A 26,343-nucleotide genomic window follows, 5' to 3' on the forward strand; every position below is an offset into this window, starting at 1 on the left:
CCAAGCTGGTTTCGGACGAACGCCTGGCGGAGGCGGTCGATCTCATCGTTGGCATGGAGAACGGATGCGATGGCTACTCGGCGTTCGAGCCCCTTCGTGGGCCCAAAGCCCTGGAGCTGCTCAACATCACCGAGCTCTACGACAACGTCATGACGGAGAGCCTGTATCCAGAGTGCACAAGCTCCGTGCTGCTCTGCCTCGACACGTTCACCAAGGCGTATCCGCACCACCGTCCCGTGGAGATCCAGGCCATCATCGGCCGCTGCGCGCGCTATCTCATCAAAGCACAGTTCCCCTGCGGCGGATGGCTTGCGTCCTGGGGTGTGTGCTTCACGTACGCCACCATGTTTGCCCTGCAGGGCCTGGAGACCGTCGGCCTGCGGGAAAGCAACAGCGAAACGTGTCGCGATGCCTGCAGCTTCCTGCTGCAGCACCAGAACGAAGACGGCGGCTGGGGCGAAGACCTCGCCAGCATCAGAGAGAAGCGCTACGTGCAGGATCCCGCCGGCAGCCAGGTGACGTGCACTGCGTATGCGCTGGCGGGCCTCGTTGCGGCGCATTGCTCCAGCAGGGATGCGCTGCGAAGGGGCATCCGGTGGCTGATGCGCGCGCAGCAGGCCACGGGCGAGTGGCTGCCGGGCTCGCTGGAGGGCATCTTTGCCTGCCCGGGAGGCATGAGATATCCCAACTACAAGTTCCACTTCACCCTCAGCGCCATTGGCAGGTACATCGAGCGCTACGGGGACGATCTCTACGTAAAGGCGCGGTGACGCTCTCTCTTGTCATTCCAGCCAGAATGTTACTACGCTGACCGGCCTTCTTGGCTCAGCACTAAGCATGATATTGCTGTCTCTGGATACGAGCTCTACAGTAAGCTTACCTGCACCGATGTAACGTGTTAATGTTGTCGTTCAATCTATCATTAATGTCTCGAAGGCCCTCTAATAAGCAAGGCTTCCCCTACCTATCACCAGATCTTGTACTTAATTCGAAAGCGTACATCTCTTTCAGCGGTTGAAATCCTTCATCTATATATACGCGTAGACTATCTTAAGCCTATAACTCGCCGAAGATCTTTATCGGTTGCAGGGATATAAATCTAACATCAACAGGGATAGTGTTTAATCCGACCTCGTATATTTCCGCTCCGACCTCGTATACTTCCGCTCCGCTCTCGTATACGGCGGAAGTTTACATACAGTATCGCTGGCTTCTTATACTACTATGTAGTACGCCGTGTCAACACCTACAGCGTCCATCTCAGAAATAATGTCTGCCAAAGAAGTTGTGTCTGCCAAAGTTGCCATTGTCACTGGCGGTGCCGCCGGCGTCGGTCTTGCTATCGCCTGGATGCTTGCCCGCCGTGGCTACATTGTCGTCGTGGGCGATGTTGCCGTTGAGCAGGGCAATGAAGCTGTCGCCGCCATCAACAAGGAGCATGGCGAGGGCACTGCCGTGTTCATGGCCTGCGACCTGGCCAGGACGGACGACATCCACAACCTGATTGCTGAGACCGTCGCCAGGTTCTCGCGCTTCTCCGTGCTCATCAACAACGCCGGCTACCTCCGCGCTCCCTTCCTTGCCATCACCGCCGAGCACGTCAAGGACACGATTGCCATCAACCTGACCGCTCCGATCTACGCTACGCAGCAGGCCATCAAGTTCTGGAACGAGCACCCGGACATCAAGGCTAACGTGGTCAGCATCACCTCGTCTTCGTCCTTCAAGACGCATGCCAGCATCGCTGCCTACGGTGCTGCTAAGGCCGGTGCTGCCCAGTTTACTTTCGCCTGCCGCTCGTTCGGCCCTCGAATCCGCGTCAACGCTGTGGCGCCGACTGCTATTGCCACCGGCTTCGACAAGAACATGTCCTTCCGCGTGCCCACCGACAGGTCAGGGCCTGGCTACACGCCCGAGGAGGACATGAGAAACATGGGCCTGGCCAGGCTGCAGCCCGAGCAGGTTGCGGAGGCTGCTATGGAGTGCATCGACGACGAGACGAGAATCGGCACTGTCGCTTACCTGGACGCAACAGTCGGCCAGAGGGTTCACACCGGGTTCCTCGACCAGTAGTTTCACGATAGCGCTCAGTGTTTAGCTAGTTGATATACATACAAAGCAATATTACACCATTTAATCATAGACATGTTCAAAGTGGTCATATATAGTAGACATGTTCAAAGTGGTCATAGTCAGATCTTCCGTGACAGAAGTAGCCTGCAATCCCGCTCGGGGTGGACCGGCGCAAATACAATATGGCACTGCGTCTCCATCAGCCGCGGGACGCCCCCTTCGCCAACGTTCTCTGGCCCGTAAACTGCGTCTCTGGGGAGCGCAATGTCGAAATGCAGCAGCATGTTGGCCAGGATGGTCATGATCTCCATCCACGCCAGGTTTTGACCAACACAGCTTCGCGGACCGTATGAAAACGCAAATATATTCTTCTTGCCGTCCTCGTTGCCGATGAATCGATCGGGGATGAATCTCTCCGGCGTCTCCCATACGTCTCTCCGGTTGTTCAGAGCCAGCAGGTTGAAGGCGACCTTCGTTCCCGCTGGGATAGAGTGGCCCTGGAGCTCCATGTCCCTTGGCGACGTCCGGGGCATGAAGCCCGAGGTGATGGGCGCGTAGCGGAATGTTTCATAGACGAAGGATTCCAGGAACGGTAGAGTCTTCCGGCAATCAGCGTATCGAACGAGCTGGTTGGCGTCGAACTGGCTGCGGATCTCGAGCGTCGCTCTGCGCAGCGCATCGGGGTAGAGAGTGAACAGGTGAAGCGCCCAGGTGAGCGATGCGGAGGTAGTCTCGCTGCCCGCGAGCTGCATGCCCACGCTCTCTGCCTGAATCTCCTGCGGTGTCATCTTCACCTTGGAGTCCGGGTCTTCGGCGTCGATGAAGGCCTGGAGCACGTCCTTGGGAAGCTCGTCCCTGGAGAGGGCGCTCGCCATCATCTCACGACGCAGGGCGACGGACTCCTTGCCGAACTGCACAAAATCCCTGTACTTTGCCAGCCATGGGGCTATGACGAGAGAAAACGGGAAGTGCAGCAGCGCCTTGAAGTTGATGCTGACGCCGATGTAGACGGCCGTTGCGGCAATCCAGTCCACGATAACAGCGCTGTCCGCCTGCCCCGAAAGATCGCGGCCAAACGCAAGCGCGCTCATGATGTTGAAGGTCGCCAGCTGCGTGTCGTTTCTGTAGTTGATCTCGATCTCCTCGCTCTGCGCAAGTCCGGCGTTCCACCTGGCCATCAGAGCGACGGCGCCGTGCTCCAGGACGGTGTCCTCCATCTGCACAAGGTATGCATTGCTGTTGAGAAAGGGGCTTATTTGACGTCGCCTCTGGCTCGCGAGCTGCGGGTGGTTGAACGTTACGAGGTTCTTGAGCACCGGGTCCTGGAGGCCCTGGTACACGTCAATCTTCCACGAGTCTCTTGCGCCGAGCACAGCCCGGACATCGACGGGGTGGCTGATGGTGACGGTGTCCGGCCGCGAGACGTAGATGTCGCCGTAGCGTTCAAAGTCTGCGAGCGCCGTCTGGACGACCTTTTTCGGCAGCCTGTTGCGTAGAGCTCGCAGGACTGTGACTCGCGCGAGCGCTGGGCCGGGAATCCGTCGAAGAGGCGACAGGACAAAGCCTTGGAGCAGTATCCATATCACGTACGAGCCCGCCACGGCCAGCAGCAGTGTTGGGTATTCTGTCAGTCGGTTCATTGCTGGATGAGATTTGCCAGCAGTCACAGCTGTTGACGATGATAATCGACGGAGCGAAGCGAGGTCTATCGTATTCCAGTGGATATGATAACGAACCATGCCTTGTCTTTCTCATCAGCTGAATAAAAGAGTCTTGGGACGGGTTCGTATTGCTCATCAGATCCAGTCGATACGAATCTCCACTAGAGTGATAGATATAAGCAGTGACGCAGATATAAGCAGTGACGCAGATATACATAGTAAGCAGTGAGGCAGCTTCGTTGAGCTGCCGATGGACTGCTGTTTGAACATACGCTGATGGACGAGACGTTGAAAGACCTGCCAGAGGCCGTGTATCCTCTGTCGCCTCTGGACATCATCGCCAGCCACCTCTACATCTCCAACTGCTTCTTCTTTGACAATTCCACGCGCGAAGATGGGTTCAAACTCGAGCAGCGCCTCCACAGAGGCTTATACCGCGCTCTACAACAGTTTCCGATTCTTGCGGGAGAACTGCAGCACAGCGGCTTGAACGCAATGAGCATCGTCGTCAATCCGAAGAAGCCCAACATGCCGGGCTGGGAGACAACGACGGCCGACATCCCGTTTGGCGTGCTCAAACAGAGAGGCTTTCGCTACAGTCACTGGTCTGCAGACCTCAGAGTGGAAGATCCTCTGCTTAGCGCTGGCGAGCAAGGCCCAGCAAAGCTCGTTCGCGTGCGGCTGTGCCGTTTTGTCGACAACGGTGGTGTCGCGGTCTTGGTTCGCATTGCCCATGCTGCGTTCGATGCCAAGGGCGTTGTAGCCTTTATCAACTGCTGGGCAGATTGCTGTCGACTCGAGAGTCCAGCCAACACACCACAGCCAAAGCCAGTCATGTTGAGCAGAGAGCCAGCCATGTTGAGCAAAAAGCCAGCCATATTGAGCAGAAAGCCAGCCATATTGAGCAGAAAGCCAGAAGTCATACTGAGCAGAGATGCCATGTATCGGCGGCTGCCAGCTGCGGTACAGCCTTCGCCGCTGCCCTGGCCGTTATATCCGCTGTGCTTGTTGCTGTCTCTTCTCCTGAATATCCTCGCTTTTTTCTTGAAGAAGAACCTGATATCTGGTGACTCGGAGAGCCACCTGTTTGCCATCAGTCGAAACAGCATGGACGCGGTCAGGGATGAAGCAAAGCAGTCGGGCAACGCCATCTCCGACAATGATCTGATCGTGGCACTCTTCACCATGGCATATGCACAGAGCACATCCGCGAAACCGGGCGCCCCCAAAGTCAAGGCCATCGTCCCATGCGACCTTCGGCATCGTCTGGACATACCGGAGGCATACGTAGGCAACTGTGCCGTCGGCCTCTTCGTTACGGTGCCAACAGACCAGCTTTTCGAACCCATTTGCGGCAAATCTCTCATCGCAGTGGCTATGGAATGCCGCAAGACCGTTGATACGGCGGATCGAAACGCCATCGAGCGGCTCATCAGGCGCGCCATGCAGTCCATCCGCCTACTCGGCAGCAAGGCACGCGTTCTCTACTCTCTGATGATCTGTCAGGCATTTTCCAATCAAAGTCGACTGGCTTTCTACTCGGTCAACTTTGGCCTTGGACCGCCTGTTCTGGCTGTTCCTGTGGCCTACCCTCGCACACTCGCCGTTGTTGTGCCGTCACCCCCGCCAAGCGATGATATATACGTCTGGCTATCCCTGCAAAGCGAACAGATGCGACTGTTGGTGCAGAACGAAAGTTTTAGATCGTTTGTAAACATAGTCTACTGACCATTTCTTCCACGAGCTTTCACATGTATGCGCCGGTAGCTGAAAGTAACTTCCTACTCCGTACCCTCAACCGACCAAGAATCTGACACGACACCAAGCGGGCCGTCGAACTAGAGTGTTTGAATAGACTTTGAAGAAATCGAGTTACTAAGGCTGTAGTTCTACATGTATGTAGTATTTAACTTCTACATAGTATTTAACTATAAGTTAAGACTAAACACTATCTATTTATATAAATCAGCTAGTAGAAAATAGACTTCTAGATTAGGGTTGCCCCGCTTAATACGGGTCCACTTTAGTGCTTATTAACTTAAGCCTAATCTTCTAGCTTAGCCTGTTTAGGTAGTGTGGACGTTATTCCGACTTCATTCAACCTAGTATGGCCAGGATGCACTTTGATTTAACACATCTCCGTGAGACCGCGTTCTGTGTCCCTGGAGCAAGGCGGCACGATACAACAGCAGAGTGCTCGCGCAATTGTAGGATTCTACTCATCATGACCAAGGTTCTCGTTACCGGAGGCACGGGCTTCATTGCTTGTAAGTTAACAGACGGACGCTGGTGCAATCACGACTAATCAGACATCGCAGCGCACATCATCCAGCAGCTCCTGGACCAAGGGCATTACGTGGTCACCACGGTACGCTCGCAGGAAAAGGCAGACAGAGTGGTGTCCGGTTACAGACATGCCGCGGAACGTCTCCAGGTGGTCATCGTGCCCGAGATTGCGCACGAACAGGCCTTTGACGAGGCCGTCAAGCTGCCGGGCATCGAGGCTGTGATGCACACGGCCAGTCCATGCACGCTCAAGTTCACCGATGCAAAGACGGAGCTCATCGACCCTGCTCTGCTCGGCACAACAAACGTCTTGCGCGCGGTGCAGCGAGATGCGCCGCAGGTTCGCCGCATCATCATCACGTCTTCCATCGCGGCCATTCTTGACGTAGCCAACCCCACGGCAACGTTTGGCGAAGAGACGTGGAACCCTTGTGGCATGGAGGCTCTCAACCAGGGCCCCGGCCGCGCATACATGTTGGCTAAAGCGCTCGCCGAGCGAGCAGCCTGGGACTACGTCGCGGACCACAAGCCAAACTTCGACCTCGTCACGGTCAACCCTCCGGTTGTGTTTGGCCCTGTGCTTCCCCATCTTCGCTCGGCCGGCTCGATAAACGTCTCCAACCAGGCGCTCTCAGATCTCATGGCTGGCAAGTGGAAAGAGCAGATCCCGCCTGCTGGGCCGGTCAACCTCTTCGTCGATGTTCGCGATGTCGCCGCAGCCCACGTTCGCGGCATGGAGCTTTCCGACGCGGGCGGCAAGCGCCTCTTCACTGTTGGCGGGCGCTTTAGCAATTCCCGGCTTGCTGAGATTGTGCGCGCGGGCGAGTACTCCTTCAAGGACCAACTGCCTGCCCCTGACGTCAAGGGCGATGCTGGAGCATTTGGCATTAGCTACAACAACGATAAGACGAACGCTCTGCTGGGTCTCTCGTGGACGCCGCTGGAGACGACTATTGTGGATTTTGTCAAGTCTGTAAAGTAAAGCTGTAAAATATTCTTAAATCTACAATATATATATATATTATTATCCATTTCTTGTGTCTCTAGCGCGCTTCTTGAAGAGAACGTTTACGCCTCTGTTGGGCATGACGGTAAGCTCGTGGATGATGTTCTGCGGGCGGTTCCCCTCCATCCTAAAGTCGTAGTTGAGCAGTAGATGGGCCAGGAGCACCTTGATCTCGTTGCTGGCGAAGAAGCGTCCAGGGCACGCCTGGGGCCCGTAGCCAAAGCTCAGCGAATCCGGTCCGGCGGTTGCAAACTGGTGTCTGTGCTCTGCACCGGCCTCATCGCGCAACCTGGCGAAACGGAAACCGTCGAATGTCTCGGGGTTCGTCCAAAGCCGGTCGTCGCGGGTGACGCCCCAGTTTGGCACGCCAACGGCGGTGCCTCGGGGAAGAAGGCTGCCGTCGGAGAGCGTGATGTCGGAGACTACGATGCGCTGCATTGCGACTGTGGTGAATCTCAATTAGCTGCTTGTTTCGAACATGGGCGGCCTTCACGTCATACCTAGACCAGGGGGGCTCAGGCGCTGCGACTCCTTGATGAAACTGTCGAGCTTGCGCAGCTTGGCCATGTTGCGCTTGACAAGGCGGCCGTCGGTTTCGGCAAGAACAGTCTTAATCTCTTCGCGCAGAGGCTCGATATATTCGGGGTGAGCGCAGAGATCGTAGAGGCAGTAGAGGACCTAATGAAAGAAGTCAGCCTGCTTCGCATCGAGGTTGTCGTAGTAACTACCGTCGTTGATGTCGTGTCTGCAACCATGTTAGCAATTCTGTCCCCTCCGGATACCAATATATATACTTACGAATAGCAGCCATGCTAAGCGTGAGCTGGATGTCTGCCTGCTCCTCGGCCGTCATGGAGTCGTCATTGGCACTCGCGAGCGCCCACTGGATCATGTTGGTCGGCTCCCCATCCGACTCCACGGAGTTCTTATACTCGGTGATGACGGGTGCCAGCAGCGCTGTGGCAGCTTTGCGCTGCCTGTGAATGTTGCCCGTCACGTCCAAGAACGGCACGATAAATGGGCGCAGCCACGACGAGTACGTGGCGTACTTTTGCGCCGCGCCAAAGCAGAGCATAGTGAAGTTGATAGAGAGCTGAATCCACTGCTCCGTCCGGCTGAAGGGGAGACCAACCAGGACGCGGCCCGAGATCAACGAAACGACGCGCAGGAGTGCCGGGTAGGGAACGACGGGCGTCCAGTCTTCGCACGCACCGATGGCTTGCTCGGCGGCAAACGCCATCTCGTCCTGAAGTGCATCGAGCGTCTTGCCAATGTGACGGGTCAGGTCGGTCTTGACCGTGTGAACGACCTGCGGGCTGTTATCGCCAATGCGAGTGTAGCGGCTCTGGAAGAGGTTTCGCGCCGACAGTCTTCCACTCCATTTCGATTCGGGGATGGAACGGATCTCGTCAAAGTATTTGGGAGGCAGCAGAACCAATGTCCTCGTTTTCGACTGCAGCACAAACGGCTGATCGGGGTGCTGTCTCCAGTGTAAGCAATTCGCCGTCAGGACAAAAGACTGAAGATGCGTGTCTACCTCTGAATAGCCGTATTCCACAGCGGCGCGACTGTCCATGCCGCCGTCCTCGACCAAGACGACGGGAAACTTCAGCGTCTGCTTTCGAGGGAAGACGTACAAGTAAATGGCCGCCGCGAGGCAGATGCTGCCGGCAACAGCGGCGGGCGACGTCAACGTCTTGCACACTATATCAAAATCCATGGTTGCAGCGGTTTTGAGGTGCAATCGAAGAAGATCAGGAATGCATTTCAGTATATAGGCCGACCCATAAGAGTGGCCAAGCACGAGTTCTCTTTTTGACTCTACATCTCGGATTTTAGAATCTCGTACCGCCTGCAGCCTCCTGGTTAGGCCCGTATAGGATGGAGGGCCCGCAGAAGAGAAGAAGGATGGTAGTGAATTCCTGTCATTCCTGTCGTCTATCCTGTCGTCTTGTATGTGGACGTGCTATTGGTCTCCAAAGATTGTCGACCTAGTCTTAGACTGTATAGGAGTATAACTCACTATATCATGATGTATGAAGCCCTCGAAAGTACCTAGCTGCACCGCAAGCCCATGATTCTCCGTACTCGTACCTTTGCGTGACTAGTCCTGCTGCGAGTCAATATCTCGTTGTCGCTCGAAGGTTTGGACGCTACATATAGTAGTGAGTCTAATCTATACATAGTAAGCGGCCTTAACTCTATCTTTATTATTTATGGAGGTCTATTTATATTCTAATTTACGGAGCGAAGTCTAGAAGTCTATGTATTTTAAACAGTGGATAGAAGGAAAAGTGCGTATTTTATTCCAAAAAGTGGATATAAAGAAGGGTCTGAAGAGCTTGATGATGAGGACGGAGATCATTATTGCGCGCCTGCGTTCCGTCTTTCCATACCTTGAAGGCTTCTTTGAGATATATTCTATCTCTGCCTCCAGAATATTAGAAATTGGGAGAAGCTGATTTCGACTATCACTAGAAGATTTATTATGTATAGCTCTTCTACTATAGAATCTAACGTGCACGATAATAGTATCTATCCATTTAGTAGACGTCTAAGAACTTCGCTATCACACACTCTTTATGCTAATGAGCAATCTCCACATCAACGCCCGCTCGTGGAGCAATGACGGCATCCCCGTTCTTAACAATGCCTGATCCTGCCAAACCTCAATGATTTATATTATTTATTTCGTTACATCATATCTCAATGTCTCTATCCCCCGAAATTCGAGAATACCCTCGGTCACGTCCTTATATAACGCTTGAAGCGAATTGCCTGGTGACCACCCGGCATGAATGTCAAACCGCTCGTCGCCCAAATCCCCGGTGAACACGAACTTTAGAGGAAGCAACAATAGCATCAAAGTTATCGAACATGCCACCCCAGTATCCAATGAAGCCCCATATGGAGATAATGCCCACGGCTCCCAGCAGCAGGAGGTGACTGGGCTTCGGCTTGACAAGTACTAATATCATCTCCGTGGTTTTGGTTCCTGCAAGATCAAGAGGTGCACGCCAGGTGTAAGGGAACCTCCTTGTTTTTCTCCCAGACCAAGTCATGCAATGCAGGCCATGTCAATCTAAAGAGGCCTGTGCTCGGGTATTATATGCATCGATTAACAAGATTCGACCTGGTGTAGCGGCAGTGATGACCCCGTTCCCCGTTCCCTACGACCGGTGCTAATCTCAACATCTGACGGTTTCTTGTTTGGGTGTAGGTTGAGGGCCGCGTGCAATGCGTTGCTAATGCAAACGACATCCTCCATTGCAGTGCAGCCTCCTAGTGCTGAGTTGGGAGTAACCTATTGCACTAGTTAGTATAAATCAACCTCCACACTCAGACACGAGAAGGGCAAGCCAGAGTAACAATCTATACCTTATGAATTGCATCACCTGCCCGAACCGTTCTCCCATAAAACGCCCTCTTCTAACGAGATCATTTGGGCTTTGGTTCGGGTACGCCAAAGCTCTCCAAAGACCACGGACTCACAGATAGGATAGTCGGCGAACTTGGCTGTTCGCGTGTCGTATCCAGCACTTATTATAAGTATAAGTAACTATTGTGTGAACCCCGACCTCATGGGAGAGAATATTTATTTACTTACTACTTTTTGACTATTGGAAAGAAATCACTCTCTAGGAAGCATTTACATCGGAAGTGCGGTAATAGCCTCTTCCCATAGTCGAGTAGTTCTCAAGTACCTGGTCCAGGAGGTCTTGTAAGATTCGACAACCATGCGCTATATAGTGATTATAGACCCCTTTGTCCAGGACAAGATAGTCTATGTTCGCTTTCTCAATGCTAATATAAATCTAGGTGCACAACTCAAAAGATGAAAAATTAAAAAGGGGCAGTTGACTAGGCGCCAATAGATTTGATATTTTTTACATACTCCGTACATTTGCCATCTTCGTCCACTTGTTAACTACCGGGTTAGAGTAGGGCCGCTTTTTGCTTGGCTCATGAAGGAGCAGAGTAGAGTATGGATGTGATTAGTTACGCCTCGGAGGAGGAACTTGACTGCGCTGTCGACAGCGTATATTTAATACAACCGCCTTCGCGTTTGTCGGTATCTAGGTAACTACTTGGCTACCATCAATGCCTTCTCCGGAGTTCACAGGAGAAGGCGAGCATAATGTCCCCAGGGCAAAATCTAATGCGAGCAGTATCGCTGGTTCGAAGGGCGCAAACACCGCATCAACTCCTGGCCGCCTGGCATGCGATATCTGCAGAGAAAGCAAGTGTCGTCTCATATATAGATCTTTACTTCGGCTAACAAACCCAATTGTGCAGGGAAAGTCCGCTGTGATCGGGCAGATCCACAGTGCGGACGGTGTGGGCGGCTTGGTTATGAGTGTAGCTATCAGGGCCGGAAGCGACATCGTGTGGCTCAAGCTGACCTTCCTCGCCAGCTATCGGAGCTTCGAGAGAGACTGGGTAGGCCCTCGTTCGCGTTGTTATATCTATGATCAGCTTTAATAACTATTCGGCGCAGCACAAGCCGAAGCTCTGCTCAGCCCGTTGAGGGCCTCTATACCCACTCCGCCAACCGTGCAGAACCAGCATCAGCAGCCACAGCCCATACAGTTGGAACTTGCTGAGGACCCCGTAGTTTTCCATGATAACAACAACCCCGGGACTATGCAAATTGACCATGGAAACGAAGGATTCGATTTACTCGTTAACCTTACCAATGACATACCGGATTTCTGGAACTACTCGGGGCTAGATCTATCCGCTCCCATACCGTCCCCGGAGGAGGCCGGCGGATTGCCGCAGCTGCTAGATCTACTGGACACCCCGTATTCAGACCCTTCCTCTCAGCTCCAGTCAGAATTCGGAATATATACCTCTCCCATTGACAAACACTGGGTAGAGAAGGAGATATCTACACAGGATATGGTAACATTGTGAGTGAAATAATGATAAAAGAAAGCCCGATTTACGAGATAACGAAGAAATTAATACAATTGAAGACATTATAATTTCTTCGAGTACTACTACCCTGTCCTACCGATCCTAAGCCAATCCCGCTTCAGAACAGAGCGGAACAACAACCCGGCATCCCTACCGATACAGGCTTTATCCTATGGCGTTGCTCTCATTGGAACTACCGTGTCCAGTAGATTCAATCATTTACAGCAGGTCTGCTATACCGCTGCGCGCAAGTACGTTGAGCTCTGTGAGAGAGACGAGGATGAGACCCTTTTTATGAATTTGAATACTTTTCAGGCCCTTGTATTCATTATTCGATACGAACTGACCAAAAGCCATCTGACTCGTGCGTGGATGACCCTGAGAAGAGCGATCGCATTAGCAGGTTTGCTGAACCTGCATGAGCTAGACAGTGAAACTCATAGAATAGTTAGCAGATTTGAGCACAGTTCTACTGGTTCACCGTCTAGCCTCAGAGCCCCCGCCTCGTCTACTAGACAGCCTATACGGCTAGAGGAAATGAGGCGGTCGTTTTGGGCACTCTATGTGTTTGAGGGCTATGCGAGTGTCCGGATGAATAAGGCCTGTCTCTTGGACGAAGATAACTTACAAATCCGCCTGCCCTCCCCAGGACAGTTAACGGACGATTTCGTCCCTTCGCCAACAATACCCTTCTTAGGTAACCCGGAACGGCTACGTGCGATGATACACCTCGTTTCGCCCTTCTCTGCTATCGTTATCATGGTAAAATTAGCCCGCTGGAGTTACAAACATGTCTATATACTATCTATCAGACCTACCGACGAAGGATTTTGGGACCGACACTATCGTTTAGTGAAAATGATCAGTGACTATACCGCAATATTCCAAGACCACCTGAGTGCTGCGGCAGTACGTGAAGATCCTCTGGCGTTTTCATTACATACAAACCTTTGCGCTACACACATATACTTGCATGAGGCTGCTATCCAAAAGGTTGAAGACCAGGAGCTGCCTAAACTTGTAGCGGCAGAGAGCAAAAAATGTTCAACTGCCGCAGCGCTCAAGATTCTGAGCGCTATACGCATGAACTGGCCCGCGCAGAGATCGGAGGTAAAGCCTCCTTATCCGGATTTTGATTATCAGCTTAGTTACTAATATTTCTATAGCGAGACTTCTTTACCCTTCAAGCAACTTTTCTTGGCCATCCTCTAGCTACAGGCATGAAAGCACTCACTCGCTGCCTACAAGAATCGGGCGATGCCACTTCTATCAACATTGTGGATGCTCTACGGTTGCTACGTGCCGCTCTTGACCAGGTTGAAGAGCCTGAAGGGTATTGGCACATAACCAGTACGGTGGCATCCACAACTTTGGAGAAATGGGATAATAAGCAGGGGGGTTTCAACACTGGAAGTTGAATTGCTGCATCTACGCTATGCATTCTAACCTATACCTTGTTTATATGTTGGATTGGGAACTCACTCAGAGCATAGAAATTCTCAAGTAAAAATGGGAATTTCCAACAATTTTTTTGCTCTTTTTCGCACATATCCAAGCCCCTAAGTATAGAAACCTTAGTGTCACGCGCTTATCAAGATTGCCATTAGTTATTGTTATTTTATTTTAACTGTTAACTGAGGCGGCTGTACCGGTCATTCTATTCTACCTAAAAGTTGCCTGTGAGCGAAGACACGATAGCAGAAAATCAAAGAGAAAGAGAGAGAGAGACATCGAGAACATTGTTGATTTGTCGCTGGTGGATTGCTTAACTAGTAGCTGCCGCGAGCCGGCCTTGGCCGATAACTCCACAGCCGCACGAGTCAGGTCTTTGCTGGACTGTCGTATCGGCAAAGGGCCACTCAATTGATAATTGAGGTACCCCCGCCGTTGACAGTGGCACCCATTAGCCTCGTTTTCTAAAATTAAAATTGAAGAAGTTAGCACCTAGTTATCCCAATATAAGAGGATATAGTATGGGGTACATGAGAGATTGAGGCGTACTCCAAGCATTGCCGACAACAAAAAGCTCAATATAGCAGCAACTAAGAAGAACAGCCAAACATTACGCATAGGACCAGTAATATAAGGAATAACTGCGTCTTTATCTGCCTGGGATAACGCCTTGAAACTTCGGCTGCTTGTTCCGGCGATCAAGTCTGTTAACTCGCTTTTGCTGGCGGAGGGTAGCGCTCGAGCAACTTCTTTCAAGGAAAGATTTTGATAGATTGATCCCGCTAGTGAAAGAAAGACAACCATGCCGAGATCTTGGGCTATATAGGCATTAGGATCATTTTCCACAAATGGACGAGGAGAGGAAAGTCTTAAATCACATACAAATAGCCATGGCACCCACAGCATTGGGTATATCTTTGGGAGAAACTAAAGACTGGACAATGGCAAAGCCAGCTACAACATAGCATCCGGTCCCAGCTCCAACAAGAATGGTGTATCCATATATTTTAGCGTTAGATGTATCGAGGTTAACGGTATCTGTAAACCTGTAAGACGGGGGTTGACACGAGATGAAGGAAGTTGGCGGTACATACACATTAGCGCCGTACCGATGACGACAAGAGCACTGCCAGCAGTGTACCAAGGCATAGCGTAAGGTAATGCTGGCATAAAAGCCCCATTTATCATAGAGACAACAACCAGACTTATGATGAATGGTAGTAGTCGGACACCAGCTTGGAGAGGTCCATCACCCTATATAATAAATTCTATCAGCCCATTCCATCGCCACGCTCTGAGGGGTTACTTACATGGAGGAACTGAAAGTACAGTGGAATATAATATGTAGTTGCCTTAAGAACCAAATTAGTTAAAGTATTCCAATATCAAAACTAGTAGGTAAACCTACTAGCGCTATTCCAGAGACCAAAAACATCTGAATCTGTAGATTTATTAAAATTGGCCGGTTGAGGAAATGCACCGGGTATAGGCGATTTTCACGGTTAACACCAGGATGAAATTTGGCGACAAGGATAGACACTATAAGCAGAACAGCACTCATAGCCCACAGCACGATCGTAGATGCGGAGTTCCAGGAATACACAACACCTCCAAATGTAATAGCCATGATTAGGCACGCTGACCCGCCTAGGAAAATTGTTGTCATGATCCAATCAATCATCTTGCATTTCTCCTTGAATGATTTGCTAGGCTGGGGGTCAACGCTAGGGATCAGAAATAGGTAAGCTGGTAGAAAGGCAGCCCCGATGGGAAGATTGATATAAAATGCCTAGCAGGAGTATTTCATTAGCTGTGCCGTAATAATGTAGACGCTCAAAATTTCAATTTTCAAATATAACATACCCATCGCCAGGACGCCGAGCTCTGGGCAAATGCACCACCAACGATAGGACCCAACACGCTTCCAAGGCCCCAGACCACTGTACTGCCAGCCATATAAATTGGCCTTTCCTTAATAGTTGTCAAGATTGCCACAAAGGAAAGTGTACCAGAGTACATCCCGGCGCCACCAACACCCGCAATTACACGGCCCAAGATCAAAACAGCGATGTTGGGAGCGGATCCACAAACAGCGCTACCAAGTTCAAAGAGCACAATATTAAACAGGTAAACCCATTTTGCATTGAAGACTCCATAAACCTTTCCCCAGGGCAAAACGCACATAGTCCCGAGGGCGAACCCAACCCCTATCCACGGGAGAAGTTGAACTTGGCCAAATAACTCGAGGATAGCAGGTTGAATATCAGCGACCTTGGATTAAAGGGTCAGTAGGCTTTCCAAACGTTATATAACGGGGCCAGCAATCTAGAAAATACCTACAATGGTGTTATCGAGCGAGAAAAGAAACGTGGTTGAGAGCATTGATGCATAGGCTACTGCCCACTATAAGAAAGCAAGCACCTCAGCCTTTGTTTGACGAAGCGCCATATTAACATGAATACTCACCTTCCATCCCCGGATCTGCCGAGGTGAAGGATCCCCATGACCATGACCTGAACTGGGGTTGTTGTTACTGTTGCTGCAGCCACTGTCACCAGCAACAGTCATCTCTGCTTCCGGTTTTTCGATGTCCATATTGCGTTATATGGGATAACGATAGTATGAGGTGGGAATGAACCAAAAATCACATTGCCATTGTATGTGGAGGGCAGCCATCCAGCAGTTGTATATTATACGTGGATAATATCTATATAGAACATTCCCGGTTGGAGCGGCCGCCTCATGTCCGTGTGGTTCTTTGTTTTACCGGCAGAGGCGGCCGCCCCATCTCCGTGTAAGGTTTGCGGACCTTAACCTTACGGAGAAAGCACTAAATCGACCGGTAGAAAGGTGCATCGCAAATAAAATTGGACATCAAATCAGTCGCCGTTAGTCATGGACCCACATGCACCATCCTGACCGCCATGTAGTGTATGTGATTTGATCTTCTTTTTTTCTTCGCTTGCCGGTTTAGAAGCCAAGTACTCGTCAATTACCCCACGATAGTCACTAGGCCGGTAAGGCATAAACCACTCCGCAAAAGCACTTTTCTTTCTATAAGGATTGAGGCCAAGGTCCCTCATAAGAGTGTCAAGATACTTGGGAAAACAAATTAGCCGTTAAAACATCCACACGTAGAGAAAGAGAGTGGAAAGTACTTACAGAGATATAATCGTATATGAAATAAGAGTGTTTTTTCCCCTGTTCGATATATCGCTTTCGCGTCCAAGCATTGAAAATGGCGGCCTCTCGTTCCATTTCCTCTTGCGAGGGTAGGTCCAGCCAGCCATGCATCCAGGCAAACCCCCAGAGGGCCTGTAGCTTGGCCGCCAACGGCGTAAAGGCCGGATGGATATGCCCAGGAAATAAGATGGACCGGTCGCCTTTGGCAGCCAGATTTGGCACGACCAGGCGTCTATAATGCCTATTCGGGCCCTGAGTATGCTTTCGTTGGCCGTCTAGTACATCGAATGGAGAGTTTTTGAGTATTGGCAGTAACTGATCTATATGTGCTTCAGCTTGGGAATCGAGCACTGTCCATTTAGAGAACTGGGAAGAGTCATAACGCAGACCTAACTCATCTTGCAGCTCGGGACTGAAAGTATCATAGCCCTTGTCAAACCCGGTGCAGTGTATCACAATGTCTGCAGGGACGGAGAACCCGTCTTCGAGGTTAACCACATCCTGGTGGTACAGAGATTCGATTCCTGTTTGGTGTATGGTTACATCTCCATTATGAATCACCTGCCAGAAATCAGGCACGGTAGCGATGCCAATCCCGCCGCTCCCCCAAAAAAGGCTAAACATACCAGTTAGTTCGCGCTGGAGAGAAAAGGATGGGAGAATAACGGGGCTTCTCTCCCCTACATACCCGTCATGATGTGGCCACGGTCAAAGGTATTGGGTGTGTTCGCTCTTGGAAAATTGAGCATACTGGCTGGCCAAAGCAGTCGCCACTTGCCAATATAAACGAGTGATGAATTGGCCGGGCGCTGTCCTTTGCAAAAACATGTTCCAGTGGCCTGAGATATTCATGATACTAGGGCTAAAACTAGCCGCAAGTCGTGTCGATATGTGATCCGAGATATGCCATAGGCCCATAAACGTGGGCGCAAAGAGTGAAAATGGACCTGAATTGCTCTTTCGTATGATCCAGGCGATTTCCTTTCCAGACTTGAGAAGATTGTAGACTGTGTCATAAGAGGACTTGGATGCCCCGACCACGGTGGCTCTATTGACGGCATCACTCTCGATATGATGGCGCCAGCTACCAAAATCGAGCGAGTGGATGACTGGCTTGTGGAAGTTATCTTGCGGTCAAGCGGGTCTGATAGGGCTTGAATTTGCTCCAGTTGCGTAGATGAGCTTTTCACATTCAATCAGTGGCCCATTGTTCACCTCGAGGATCCAACCGCTGCCGTTGCTGCCTCTCTCCACGGCCACTACCCGAGTCTCCAGGCGAGTACGGCCGAGCAGGCCATGGTCTCTGGCAAAGCTGACCAGGTAGTTGTGGATTGCAGTGCCCGAGATGAAGCCGTCAGGTGAGATGTTCTCATTCTTCATGGGGTAGAACGAATACTCAAACAGAGGATAGCATATCTGCGCGTAGAGGGTGGGATATATTCTCTCCTCGCTCCATACTCCGCCAATGGTCTTGCTGTCGTCGATGACAAGAAAGACGGCTTTCCGGGGCCAGTTTCAGAAACGTATGCGCAGCGACAAGGCCGTACCATCCTATGATATATTTATCAGCATATTTAATACGGAGTACATCACTAGTTAGTCTCTTGGATGTCCCCCAAAAAAAGGAACTTACCAGCACCAACGACCGCCACATCATAGTGCTCGATGTCTGAAATCGACGGCATATCTTCAAATCTTCTATCTGGAAGGGCGTTGAGCTGCGCTTTTGGGCTGAAGCGTAGAAACCCGATATTATTTCACAACATACTTATCACCACCCCGATGGGGATTTTTCCCGGCGAGAGCGGCGTTCTGAACTGGCGCACAGGAGAGGGACGGCCTTGGGAAATCATCATTCCCGCATATTCCCTGATAAGACGGCCACATTCCCGACGGTGGACTACCCTGATGTATTCCAAAACGTGGATATAAAGAAGGAAAAGTGCGTATTTTATTCCAAAAAGTGGATAGAGAAGAAGGGTCTAAAGAGCTTGATGATAAGGACGGAGATTATTATTGCGCGCTAACCTACGTTCCGTCTTTCTATACCTTGAAGGCTTCTTTAAGATATATTCTATCTCTGCCTCTAGAATATTAGAAATTAGGAGAAGCTAATTTCGATCATTACTAGAAGATTTATTCATATATAGCTCTTCTACTATAGAATCTAATATATACGATAATAGTATCTATCTATTTGGTAGATATCTTCCCTAAGAACTTCGCTAACTCTTACTAGTAATATACCTGATTCTACCAAACCCTAATGATTTATATAGGGTTTGATTTATTTCGTTATATTATATCTCTATCCCCTGCAAATTCGAGAATACCCTCGGTTACTTCCTTATATAACGCTTGAAGCGAATTACCTGGTGACCACTCAGCATGAATCTTAAACCGCCCGCCGCCCAAATCCCCAATGAACACGAACTTTAGGGGTTCGTTGTTGGCCAGAGCATGGGTGTGAGCGGCCACCTCAATTCTCTCGATGTGAATCATGGATGCAACGGCCTTCTGGATACTATCCACCACGTTCTCAAGCTCATGCATACCGTCTTGCCAATTTTCTTTGAGGGTCTCTAGACCGGCCTGCATTCCCTGAATAACATTATGCACCTCATCGTGGATTTTGAGCTGATTGTCGTAGTCCCGTTGGAGCTTCGCGAGCTCTGCGTCTTCCTGGAGGCGCTCTATAGCCTCATCAGCCTCTGCAATCTCCCTTTCGAGTTCCGGTCTGTCTCGGCCCAGTATTTCCTGAGCCTCCTGGACTGCCTTTTGCAGTTCGCTGTTTTCGTTCTGCATTGCATCCAGCTCTCTTATTGCTGCATCAATTCTGCTTTCCTCCGTGTCGATAAAAGCTCTGACAAACCCGTCGAAACCATCTCCCGAGGTAAGCTTGTCAATTCCATTTACTGCTCTTTCTACACCCTTCTCTGCTTCTTCTATACCCGCCACCAAGGTTTGAAATGCGACGGAGTTGGCGGTGGCCTCCAAGCTGCTCGCAGCTTCCTGATAGACAGCAGTTGCTGCCTTGACAACTTCGTGTGCTGCCTTTGCTACTTCGAGTCTTGTAGCCTGCGTGTTATACAACAGTCAGTTACTTGGTTTCAAAGCGTGGCACATCGCAAATACGAAAGTTCATAGCATACCCAATATGCCACAGTCATGCTAGTTAATTAGAGTCAGCATGGAACAACAATCCGCTAGGGTGTGGCAACTCACACACTGGCATATTCTTTTTGCCAATAAACCCATACAACGGCATTCCAAGAGGCCCGTTCGGCGGCTTGTTTCTCACACAAAGCTCCCTTGGCAAGATCCACCTTTTTGAGAAAATCAGTCCCATATTTCGTTCGTTGTCGATACTTCAATTCCTCCAGCCTTCTGCAACTGTCGGCCTCTTGTTGTTTAGCTTGCTTCAACTTTTCATCATACTCCCGTCTCTTGCGTTGAATAAGAGCAGCCCTTTTCAGCTTGGCCTTCTCAACATTATCTTTCAGCTCCTTCTCAACACGGTTGCGGTCAGCTATCTTGTTAGCCAAGTTGTCCTGTAGCCGTTTTATTTTCTCCTTTGCCTCTTCTCGTTTCCCCTTCTCGCGTTGCATGGCAGCCTGACGCCTTTGGCGTTCGCTTGCAACCTTCTCACGCGTCTCTGTAACTTTCTGGGCAAGTTGGTCCATCTCACGTTGTCTCTCCGCGATTTTTTCTCCAATCAAGTGTTGAAGAGACTCAAGACCCTGAGTGCCTAATTCCTCGATTGACTGGAGCATCCCCTTGATACTTTGGCAAACCACTTCAAAGAGATCTCCCTCAATCCTGCCCTCGAAGTAAAGGTCTTTGAGTGCCAGGTCTTTGATATCCCGGAAGTCCGCCACAGTTGCCGTAATACTGATCTTGAATGCGTCTGTGAACTGCACTGCCAGATACGCCGTGAAGGACGGGGTGTCGGTGCCCATCTGGATGTCCACAAGCGCCGCCAATCCAATGCCAAAGCACGTTATCATTCCGTCAACCTTTATCACCTGTTCATCCCTGGTCATGCGCATAACCATGCTTGCCTGTGGTTCTCCGCTCGCGGAAGACACAGCCAGAGGTCCAAGACTGAAGTTTTCAATGTACCCCTGGAAGTCTAGACCACCCGCACCAATGCGAAGGTCAAACCTGGCAGTTTTGCCAAAGGCTGTTAGACCTCCGCCAGCTGAAATTCCTCGACGATACTCTCTTCCCCCAATGGACGCTCCGGTAGAGACATACACATACGCTTTGGTGAAGACAAACGTATCCTCACCCCCACTTATGTTTTTCAAAACCTCAATGTTGGCTACATGCCCGGCAACGCGGATTATCTGAATAAGATCGACCTTCGAAATATCTGCCTTGAGCAATTGCTGATCCGGGTACTGACTGATAGACATGCCTGCGCTTGCAGTCAATTCTCCAACTCGAAGGGTCCCCGCAAGGGCCATTTGGCTACACCTGATGTTAGCTAGCCGATGTCAAGTAATGGCCGGATCAGACTATTAGCTTACGATGGACCAAATACTTCCAGGGTTGCATAGGTTACCCCGAGGAGGACTTTGAAATCGACAACTGTCACCTCCTTGCTGATGTTAAAGGGGTTCACCCATGGCGACTTTGTAACACTAATGGCAAATGTCAGCATTGCAAGACTTTTGAGGATGAAACGGATTTTGCCTCATACACTAAGGCCGATGCATCCCGCAGGCCAGCTTTGATTCTACCCTCCAGTCTAAGTGGATCCTTTCCTGGTTCCATGAGGATGTTCAGAACAGAGGTAACCATCAAGCTGGGGTTTTCGCTAATCTCAATGCCAACACTGATATCAGTCAGTTTGGCAGTTTTGGTGATTTCGACCTGGTGGATGTGATTAGTAGGAGCTCTTTGTCTATACAATTACAGAGTATGCGAAAGAAAGAGAAACCCACATCAAATGCCGTAGGGAGCTGAACCTGCACTGCTAGCGTGTCCTCTATGGTCGCGATGAGAATCAAACCATCGATATCCCGCTGGGCAAAGCCATTCAATTCTTCCATTGGTGAAATTGTGGCACAAAGCGATATTCCTGTCATCAATTCGTCAGTTTCTGCACTTCTGAGGCCAGGGATAATAACATATTTGCCCACCCTTCTTAACCGGGTACTTGAGCGTATTCAGCTTTTCAATATCAGCCATTTCTCCAGATGCGGCAATTAGAGTAATGTTTCTGAGTTCGAGATCGCCTATTCCCCCTTCTATTGGGCCAGGGCACATGTCTCTCAGGCGCAGGTTGCCTTCATATCGACCAAACAGGGACCATTGCCGTTCCGATGTCTGATTTAACTCGGACTTAGTCTCTTTGCCCTCTATCATGAAGGCAGCCGTGACAGTGATCCCACTAAAGGAAACCTTTCCATGAATGGAAAACCTAGACACGCATGTGCTTTCTGCTGATGCTACAAATACATCGATCCTGGCCTGTTTAATCTCGATTCCAGCGTCATCGATGAGAAAATCGGCCACGCCGCCCCCGATTGAAATGCCGTCTTTGCCAAGCTCCAGGGAGCCCTCCAAGCTGGTATGGCCATTGAAACGAACCTTTCCCTCGATCACCACACCCTTGGTGGACAGTATGATGTGCATGTCTTCGAAACTAATGTCATGACTCTCCAGCTGGTTGTCGATCGATGTTCCTGTCAACTGGCTGTAAAATGCTAAAATCGTGGACCAGGATAGATTGCCAACACTCGCTTCCAGATATGTCTCCGCTAATGATTAGAAATAATTTAGATGGCATTTTGATCATCGAGGGATATACCGCAGCAAGGCACTGACCTTTTGAAAAGTGACCAGTAAGCACCAGATGCGCATCGCCAAACTTCATTGACGCAGATATAGCAAGGACCAAGGAGTCTTTGATAGATATACTAGCGAAGAAGGTATAGAAATTCACGTCTGTGATCTTTGCCCCCATGTTAGCAACGCAGAGCCTACCCATGATCGTGCCTTCAATGAGACGCTAACTACATAGATCGAAACTTACATTTAAGCCTTGTATGCCGAAAACATCTTCCCATTCAGTTGAAGTAAACTGCATAACCATCTGGTAGCTATGGGTAAATTTGGTCATCTTGTAAGCGACTCGAAGCGGAGCGGCCGTGCCGGGAATCTGGTGAATCTCAAGCTCCCCAAAAATGCCATAACCCCGGGACCAAGTGCTCCCTGTGCCTGTTAAATCAGCAACATTGATGAATGCGATCTCGACTCCAACAGTTTGGATTTTCAGAAGGTCTCCCACCATGAAAGACATCTTTTCAAAGGAGCCTTGCAGGATGAGGGAAGAAAAGCTCGGAGGGGTAGTCCAGTCTCTTGTATGGGATAGGTGGGCAGAAACATGGAGCGCAACCGGGGGAGTGTTGCCGGAGACACTGAAGAGAACACCAAGCAGATCTGCCACTGGTTCAAGAGCACCTCTAAACTCAATATCAGCTTCCAACCGCAACCCTGCGGTATGTCGCAGTTCAGTATGTCCCTCAGAGTAAACGAATTCGACGTTGGATATTGGAATACTGTGAGCCAACACCTTCCCAATCTGCGGGAAAAGTCCGGCGAAAGGATCGCCCCCAAAGTGCTCCAGCTTTATCTTGACCTTTTCCGTTGTAGACATGGCGTTATCCCGGCTGTGAAATAGGTAAAGATGGCCGCTCAATCCGGAGATACCCAGCAAGTTATGTATGTCACCCTTGAGGATATATTTGTGAACATCAATCGTGCGGAGCTCTGAAAGGGGCTCGTTTATTACATCTTGCAGAGTCTCTGCTCCCGATGGATTAGCGACGTGAACGCCAGACCTAGGGGCAGAAGACACTACAAGTGTTGCTTTCTCGGACGATGTGTTGATGTCCGTCATTTTGGCACCAGAGGGAAGAAAAATAGTCCCCTCCGTCGGCGGGACAGACACCGAGCAAACTGCGACAGGAAGGTCGGCAAACTTGTCTGGTTTAGGACTGACAACAATCGAGGTATTATGAACGGGTATACCCCCAACAAATATGGTGCTTTTGTCGCGACGGGCTGCATCGGCGGCGACGAAATGCTTCGCAGCGGTCTCTACAGAGGAGCGAACTGGCAGACTGTGAACTTGCAGAAGGTTTGCAGCCAGTTGTTTCTTTTGGCAGGCGGGCTCCGGTATGTCCACTAGGCCGGCTTGTCGAAGGGATCTCCTAGCAACGAGACAAGCATCAATATTCGACCTTTTCAAAGGATATGTCATTAAAGAACGCTCACATGGTATGGGAGGTATCCCTTGCAACATAATCGTTTGAGCATCGTAGGCAGCCTTGAGCAAAATCATATCTACCGTTGATTCCCCCTTTGTGTAAAATGGCCGCGAGAAAGGGTAAAAGATGGTGCTAAACGTCGGTTTGTACCAGTCGAGAACTCTGGAGAGGCCATCCATGCTCAATGTGTAATGTAAAGCGAAGCACATCCATGGACATTTCTCAAAGCATTCATTTAGCCATTCATTCCGATCAAAATCGATGGGTCTCACAACGTGCTCCCCATTGCTCAATTGACGATTTTGAATGGTTTGTTCAATGTTATTGACAAACGTCAACTGGCCTTTGACTATGCGCCCGTTTCCTGGTAATTGCATCAAGTCCCTCAGTTCCTGTTCCTTCAGAAAGAAGGCTTTCCAGGCCGTTTCATATCTAGAATTCAGGCTTTATTAGCTTTCATATGCTCATGTAGTTAGGGCTTCCATTTGATCAGGCCTCTTACCGCAGCATTACCGAGTTCGTTTCAGCCGTTCCAAGCACAAAATTCATCTTCATTTGGCTCGTCTGAGTGCTCTTTGGCATATCCATGAGGCCACCGTATGCGAATGCAGATATGTGAAGCCACTGCGATGATGTTGGTGAGCATATTACGTCCCGTACAAATAGAATCAGCAGCTCTGAAAGACTGAACTCACCTCAGCAATTGATCTGCCCGAAAGCTGTTTGTCATCTTTATTCCACCCTAGTCCGCAGGCTACCTGTAACTCAACATTATTTGGTTAGCTAGCTGGCCCTGGACCTTCTTCGCTCAGTCAGGGAGGGGAATTCTCACTTCTACGGGAGATGTGTTGCTCATTATTGATTGCTGGCCGCCTTCGCGACTCTCCCCCGTCGCATCTCTCATTCTATCAGCCGATAGGGGCACGATTCCATATTTGTTCTCCCATGTGAAGCACGCTCCGGCGCTTCCTTGCATGATTTCATACACCTTGTCAAATTCATATTGCTCACCATTACCCACCCCGCGACGCGTTCTAGAGGGTTTACTGACGCCATCGTTTTCTTTGATCCATAAGCGCGAACCAATATATTCGATGTAGTCCTTTATTTCTGTATTATTTTCATCTGGTATTTCTCGGTCAGGCCGACCGTGCTTGTGGTGATCCAACTTGCGGATCCATGTTTCATAGTGGTAGAACGGATTGGTTGAGAGCTAGTTATAGTAATCGCATATAAGTGATAAATTCCGCCCAAAAGCAGTTTGAATATTGAACGGACCTTCTCCCACTCATTCTCACTACCTGGGAATTCAAAGACGTATGAGACGTTGTCATCCTTCCCCTGTACCGAATTAAAGGCTTCCTGAACCTGGTTGAAGGTGATGCCATGGAAGGGAATTTGGTAATTGTCCTTTTGAATGCCTGCGTAAGGGCGGATACAAAGAGTGGCTCCCGGGAGGGGGGTACTCCTCGTATTCGCTACTAGTACGATTTTTGAGCGCTTGGGTAGCGGGTGAGCACCTGTGGTAGGCCTTTTGGGACGCTGATTGATGGGCTTTGACATATTGAGAACCTTTGCCAAAAATGGTTGCTATAGTTACTCCGTGCTATCTGAGATGAGATCCAGTTTTCGCATTGCGGGCAACACAACGCAGCCTGTGGGATATGGGATGCAACTTATATGCGGAGAAGGGCACATCATTGATCCCTGGACACAGAAACCCCTCGAAACATTGCTGCCCGACAGAGCAGATCTCATCATCATGATGAATAGGTCGATGGGTTGGTCATGCTATGTTTGCTTTGTTGCCTGATAGATCCTGGATTTGGGCTTGTGTGTATCTCCCACTGCAAAGTACGCTTCCATGCAGCCACCCTTTGTATTTCTCCATATTATAATATATTCATTCTAGGCCGATATATTCCTATGTTCGTTTGGCCTCGTCTTGCTGTTCCGCTGCTGTTGAAGTCATCATCATCACGTGACGCTTAAGATCTTATCTTCAGCATGACTAAGCATGCACGAGCCAACTCGCTTCTTCCCACTTTGGGAAAAAAAAACTTCAGACTTTCAGCTTTTCTTCTTCTTCTTCTTTGCTCTTCTTCTTTTCTTCGCTCTCCTCACGCCGTCACCTTCACCATTCTCGCCCTTCTCGCCCGCCTTTCCGCTGTATCCAGCCCAGCGCCCGTGGAGGATCCATCGAGCCTGTTGTCGCCGCCTTGTTGCCCACCAATAAAGAACAGGCCCCGTGAACAGTGCACGTTCAAGCTATATCTCTGCATCGATCCTCGCACGCTTTATATCGGTGATTTCGACCTTCGACTTCTCGCTGGCATTCACTTGTCCTGCAGATTTCGACCGGAGAGAGAAGACAAGAGACTTGGCAAGTTGTAAGCAAGCAAGCAAAGCCGGGCAAGGAATATATATTAGGAGCACACAAACGGATATTTGCCAGCAACCTGCAAGTCCCCTGCACAAAGAA

General features: G+C 50.1%; 11 protein-coding genes across 11 annotated transcripts; 5 read left to right on the forward strand and 6 right to left on the reverse strand.

Moving 5' to 3' along the window:
- Positions 1-53: 53 nt before the first annotated feature.
- MCYG_08153 (lanosterol synthase) lies at positions 54-770 on the forward strand (the record flags this gene model as incomplete). Its single annotated transcript, XM_002843024.1, has 1 exon — positions 54-770. The coding sequence occupies one exon, from the start codon at positions 54-56 to the stop codon at positions 768-770; it is 717 nt and encodes a 238-aa protein (XP_002843070.1).
- Positions 771-1,269: 499 nt separating this feature from the next.
- MCYG_08154 (3-oxoacyl-[acyl-carrier-protein] reductase 1) lies at positions 1,270-2,073 on the forward strand (the record flags this gene model as incomplete). Its single annotated transcript, XM_002843025.1, has 1 exon — positions 1,270-2,073. The coding sequence occupies one exon, from the start codon at positions 1,270-1,272 to the stop codon at positions 2,071-2,073; it is 804 nt and encodes a 267-aa protein (XP_002843071.1).
- Positions 2,074-2,192: 119 nt separating this feature from the next.
- MCYG_08155 (cytochrome P450) lies at positions 2,193-3,713 on the reverse strand (the record flags this gene model as incomplete). Its single annotated transcript, XM_002843026.1, has 1 exon — positions 2,193-3,713. One exon carries the CDS (start codon positions 3,711-3,713, stop codon positions 2,193-2,195), a length of 1,521 nt encoding a protein of 506 aa, XP_002843072.1.
- Positions 3,714-4,010: 297 nt separating this feature from the next.
- Positions 4,011-5,462, forward strand: MCYG_08156 (transferase family protein; the record flags this gene model as incomplete). Its single annotated transcript, XM_002843027.1, has 1 exon — positions 4,011-5,462. The coding sequence occupies one exon, from the start codon at positions 4,011-4,013 to the stop codon at positions 5,460-5,462; it is 1,452 nt and encodes a 483-aa protein (XP_002843073.1).
- A 496-nt stretch (positions 5,463-5,958) lies between these two features.
- MCYG_08157 (ketoreductase) lies at positions 5,959-7,002 on the forward strand (the record flags this gene model as incomplete). The annotated part of the gene is made up of 2 exons (XM_002843028.1): positions 5,959-6,001; positions 6,044-7,002. The coding sequence occupies 2 exons, from the start codon at positions 5,959-5,961 to the stop codon at positions 7,000-7,002; spliced, it is 1,002 nt and encodes a 333-aa protein (XP_002843074.1).
- A 42-nt stretch (positions 7,003-7,044) lies between these two features.
- MCYG_08158 (GliF) lies at positions 7,045-8,746 on the reverse strand (the record flags this gene model as incomplete). Its single annotated transcript, XM_002843029.1, has 4 exons — positions 7,045-7,469; positions 7,527-7,704; positions 7,752-7,771; positions 7,825-8,746. 4 exons carry the CDS (start codon positions 8,744-8,746, stop codon positions 7,045-7,047), a joined length of 1,545 nt encoding a protein of 514 aa, XP_002843075.1.
- A 534-nt stretch (positions 8,747-9,280) lies between these two features.
- On the reverse strand, positions 9,281-10,937 carry MCYG_08159 (uncharacterized protein; the record flags this gene model as incomplete). The annotated part of the gene is made up of 9 exons (XM_002843030.1): positions 9,281-9,561; positions 9,604-9,668; positions 9,776-9,804; positions 9,834-10,071; positions 10,170-10,330; positions 10,374-10,497; positions 10,519-10,604; positions 10,680-10,830; positions 10,918-10,937. 9 exons carry the CDS (start codon positions 10,935-10,937, stop codon positions 9,281-9,283), a joined length of 1,155 nt encoding a protein of 384 aa, XP_002843076.1.
- Positions 10,938-11,185: 248 nt separating this feature from the next.
- Positions 11,186-13,364, forward strand: MCYG_08160 (conserved hypothetical protein; the record flags this gene model as incomplete). Its single annotated transcript, XM_002843031.1, has 6 exons — positions 11,186-11,203; positions 11,442-11,466; positions 11,642-11,939; positions 12,006-12,197; positions 12,435-13,056; positions 13,113-13,364. The coding sequence occupies 6 exons, from the start codon at positions 11,186-11,188 to the stop codon at positions 13,362-13,364; spliced, it is 1,407 nt and encodes a 468-aa protein (XP_002843077.1).
- A 441-nt stretch (positions 13,365-13,805) lies between these two features.
- Positions 13,806-15,993, reverse strand: MCYG_08161 (azole resistance protein 1; the record flags this gene model as incomplete). Its single annotated transcript, XM_002843032.1, has 8 exons — positions 13,806-13,862; positions 13,948-14,216; positions 14,281-14,436; positions 14,493-14,652; positions 14,709-14,750; positions 14,807-15,187; positions 15,262-15,669; positions 15,865-15,993. 8 exons carry the CDS (start codon positions 15,991-15,993, stop codon positions 13,806-13,808), a joined length of 1,602 nt encoding a protein of 533 aa, XP_002843078.1.
- Positions 15,994-16,277: 284 nt separating this feature from the next.
- On the reverse strand, positions 16,278-18,468 carry MCYG_08162 (conserved hypothetical protein; the record flags this gene model as incomplete). The annotated part of the gene is made up of 6 exons (XM_002843033.1): positions 16,278-16,496; positions 16,561-17,197; positions 17,333-17,708; positions 17,772-18,080; positions 18,215-18,312; positions 18,350-18,468. 6 exons carry the CDS (start codon positions 18,466-18,468, stop codon positions 16,278-16,280), a joined length of 1,758 nt encoding a protein of 585 aa, XP_002843079.1.
- A 408-nt stretch (positions 18,469-18,876) lies between these two features.
- On the reverse strand, positions 18,877-23,248 carry MCYG_08163 (conserved hypothetical protein; the record flags this gene model as incomplete). The annotated part of the gene is made up of 9 exons (XM_002843034.1): positions 18,877-19,651; positions 19,717-19,752; positions 19,807-21,054; positions 21,114-21,227; positions 21,287-21,459; positions 21,531-21,667; positions 21,729-22,349; positions 22,417-22,600; positions 22,625-23,248. The coding sequence occupies 9 exons, from the start codon at positions 23,246-23,248 to the stop codon at positions 18,877-18,879; spliced, it is 3,912 nt and encodes a 1,303-aa protein (XP_002843080.1).
- Between the last annotated feature and the right edge of the window lie 3,095 nt (positions 23,249-26,343).

The sequence above is a fragment of the Microsporum canis genome, genomic scaffold (genome assembly GCF_000151145.1).
Source record: "Microsporum canis CBS 113480 supercont1.8 genomic scaffold, whole genome shotgun sequence".
NCBI classification, from domain to species: domain Eukaryota; kingdom Fungi; phylum Ascomycota; class Eurotiomycetes; order Onygenales; family Arthrodermataceae; genus Microsporum; species Microsporum canis.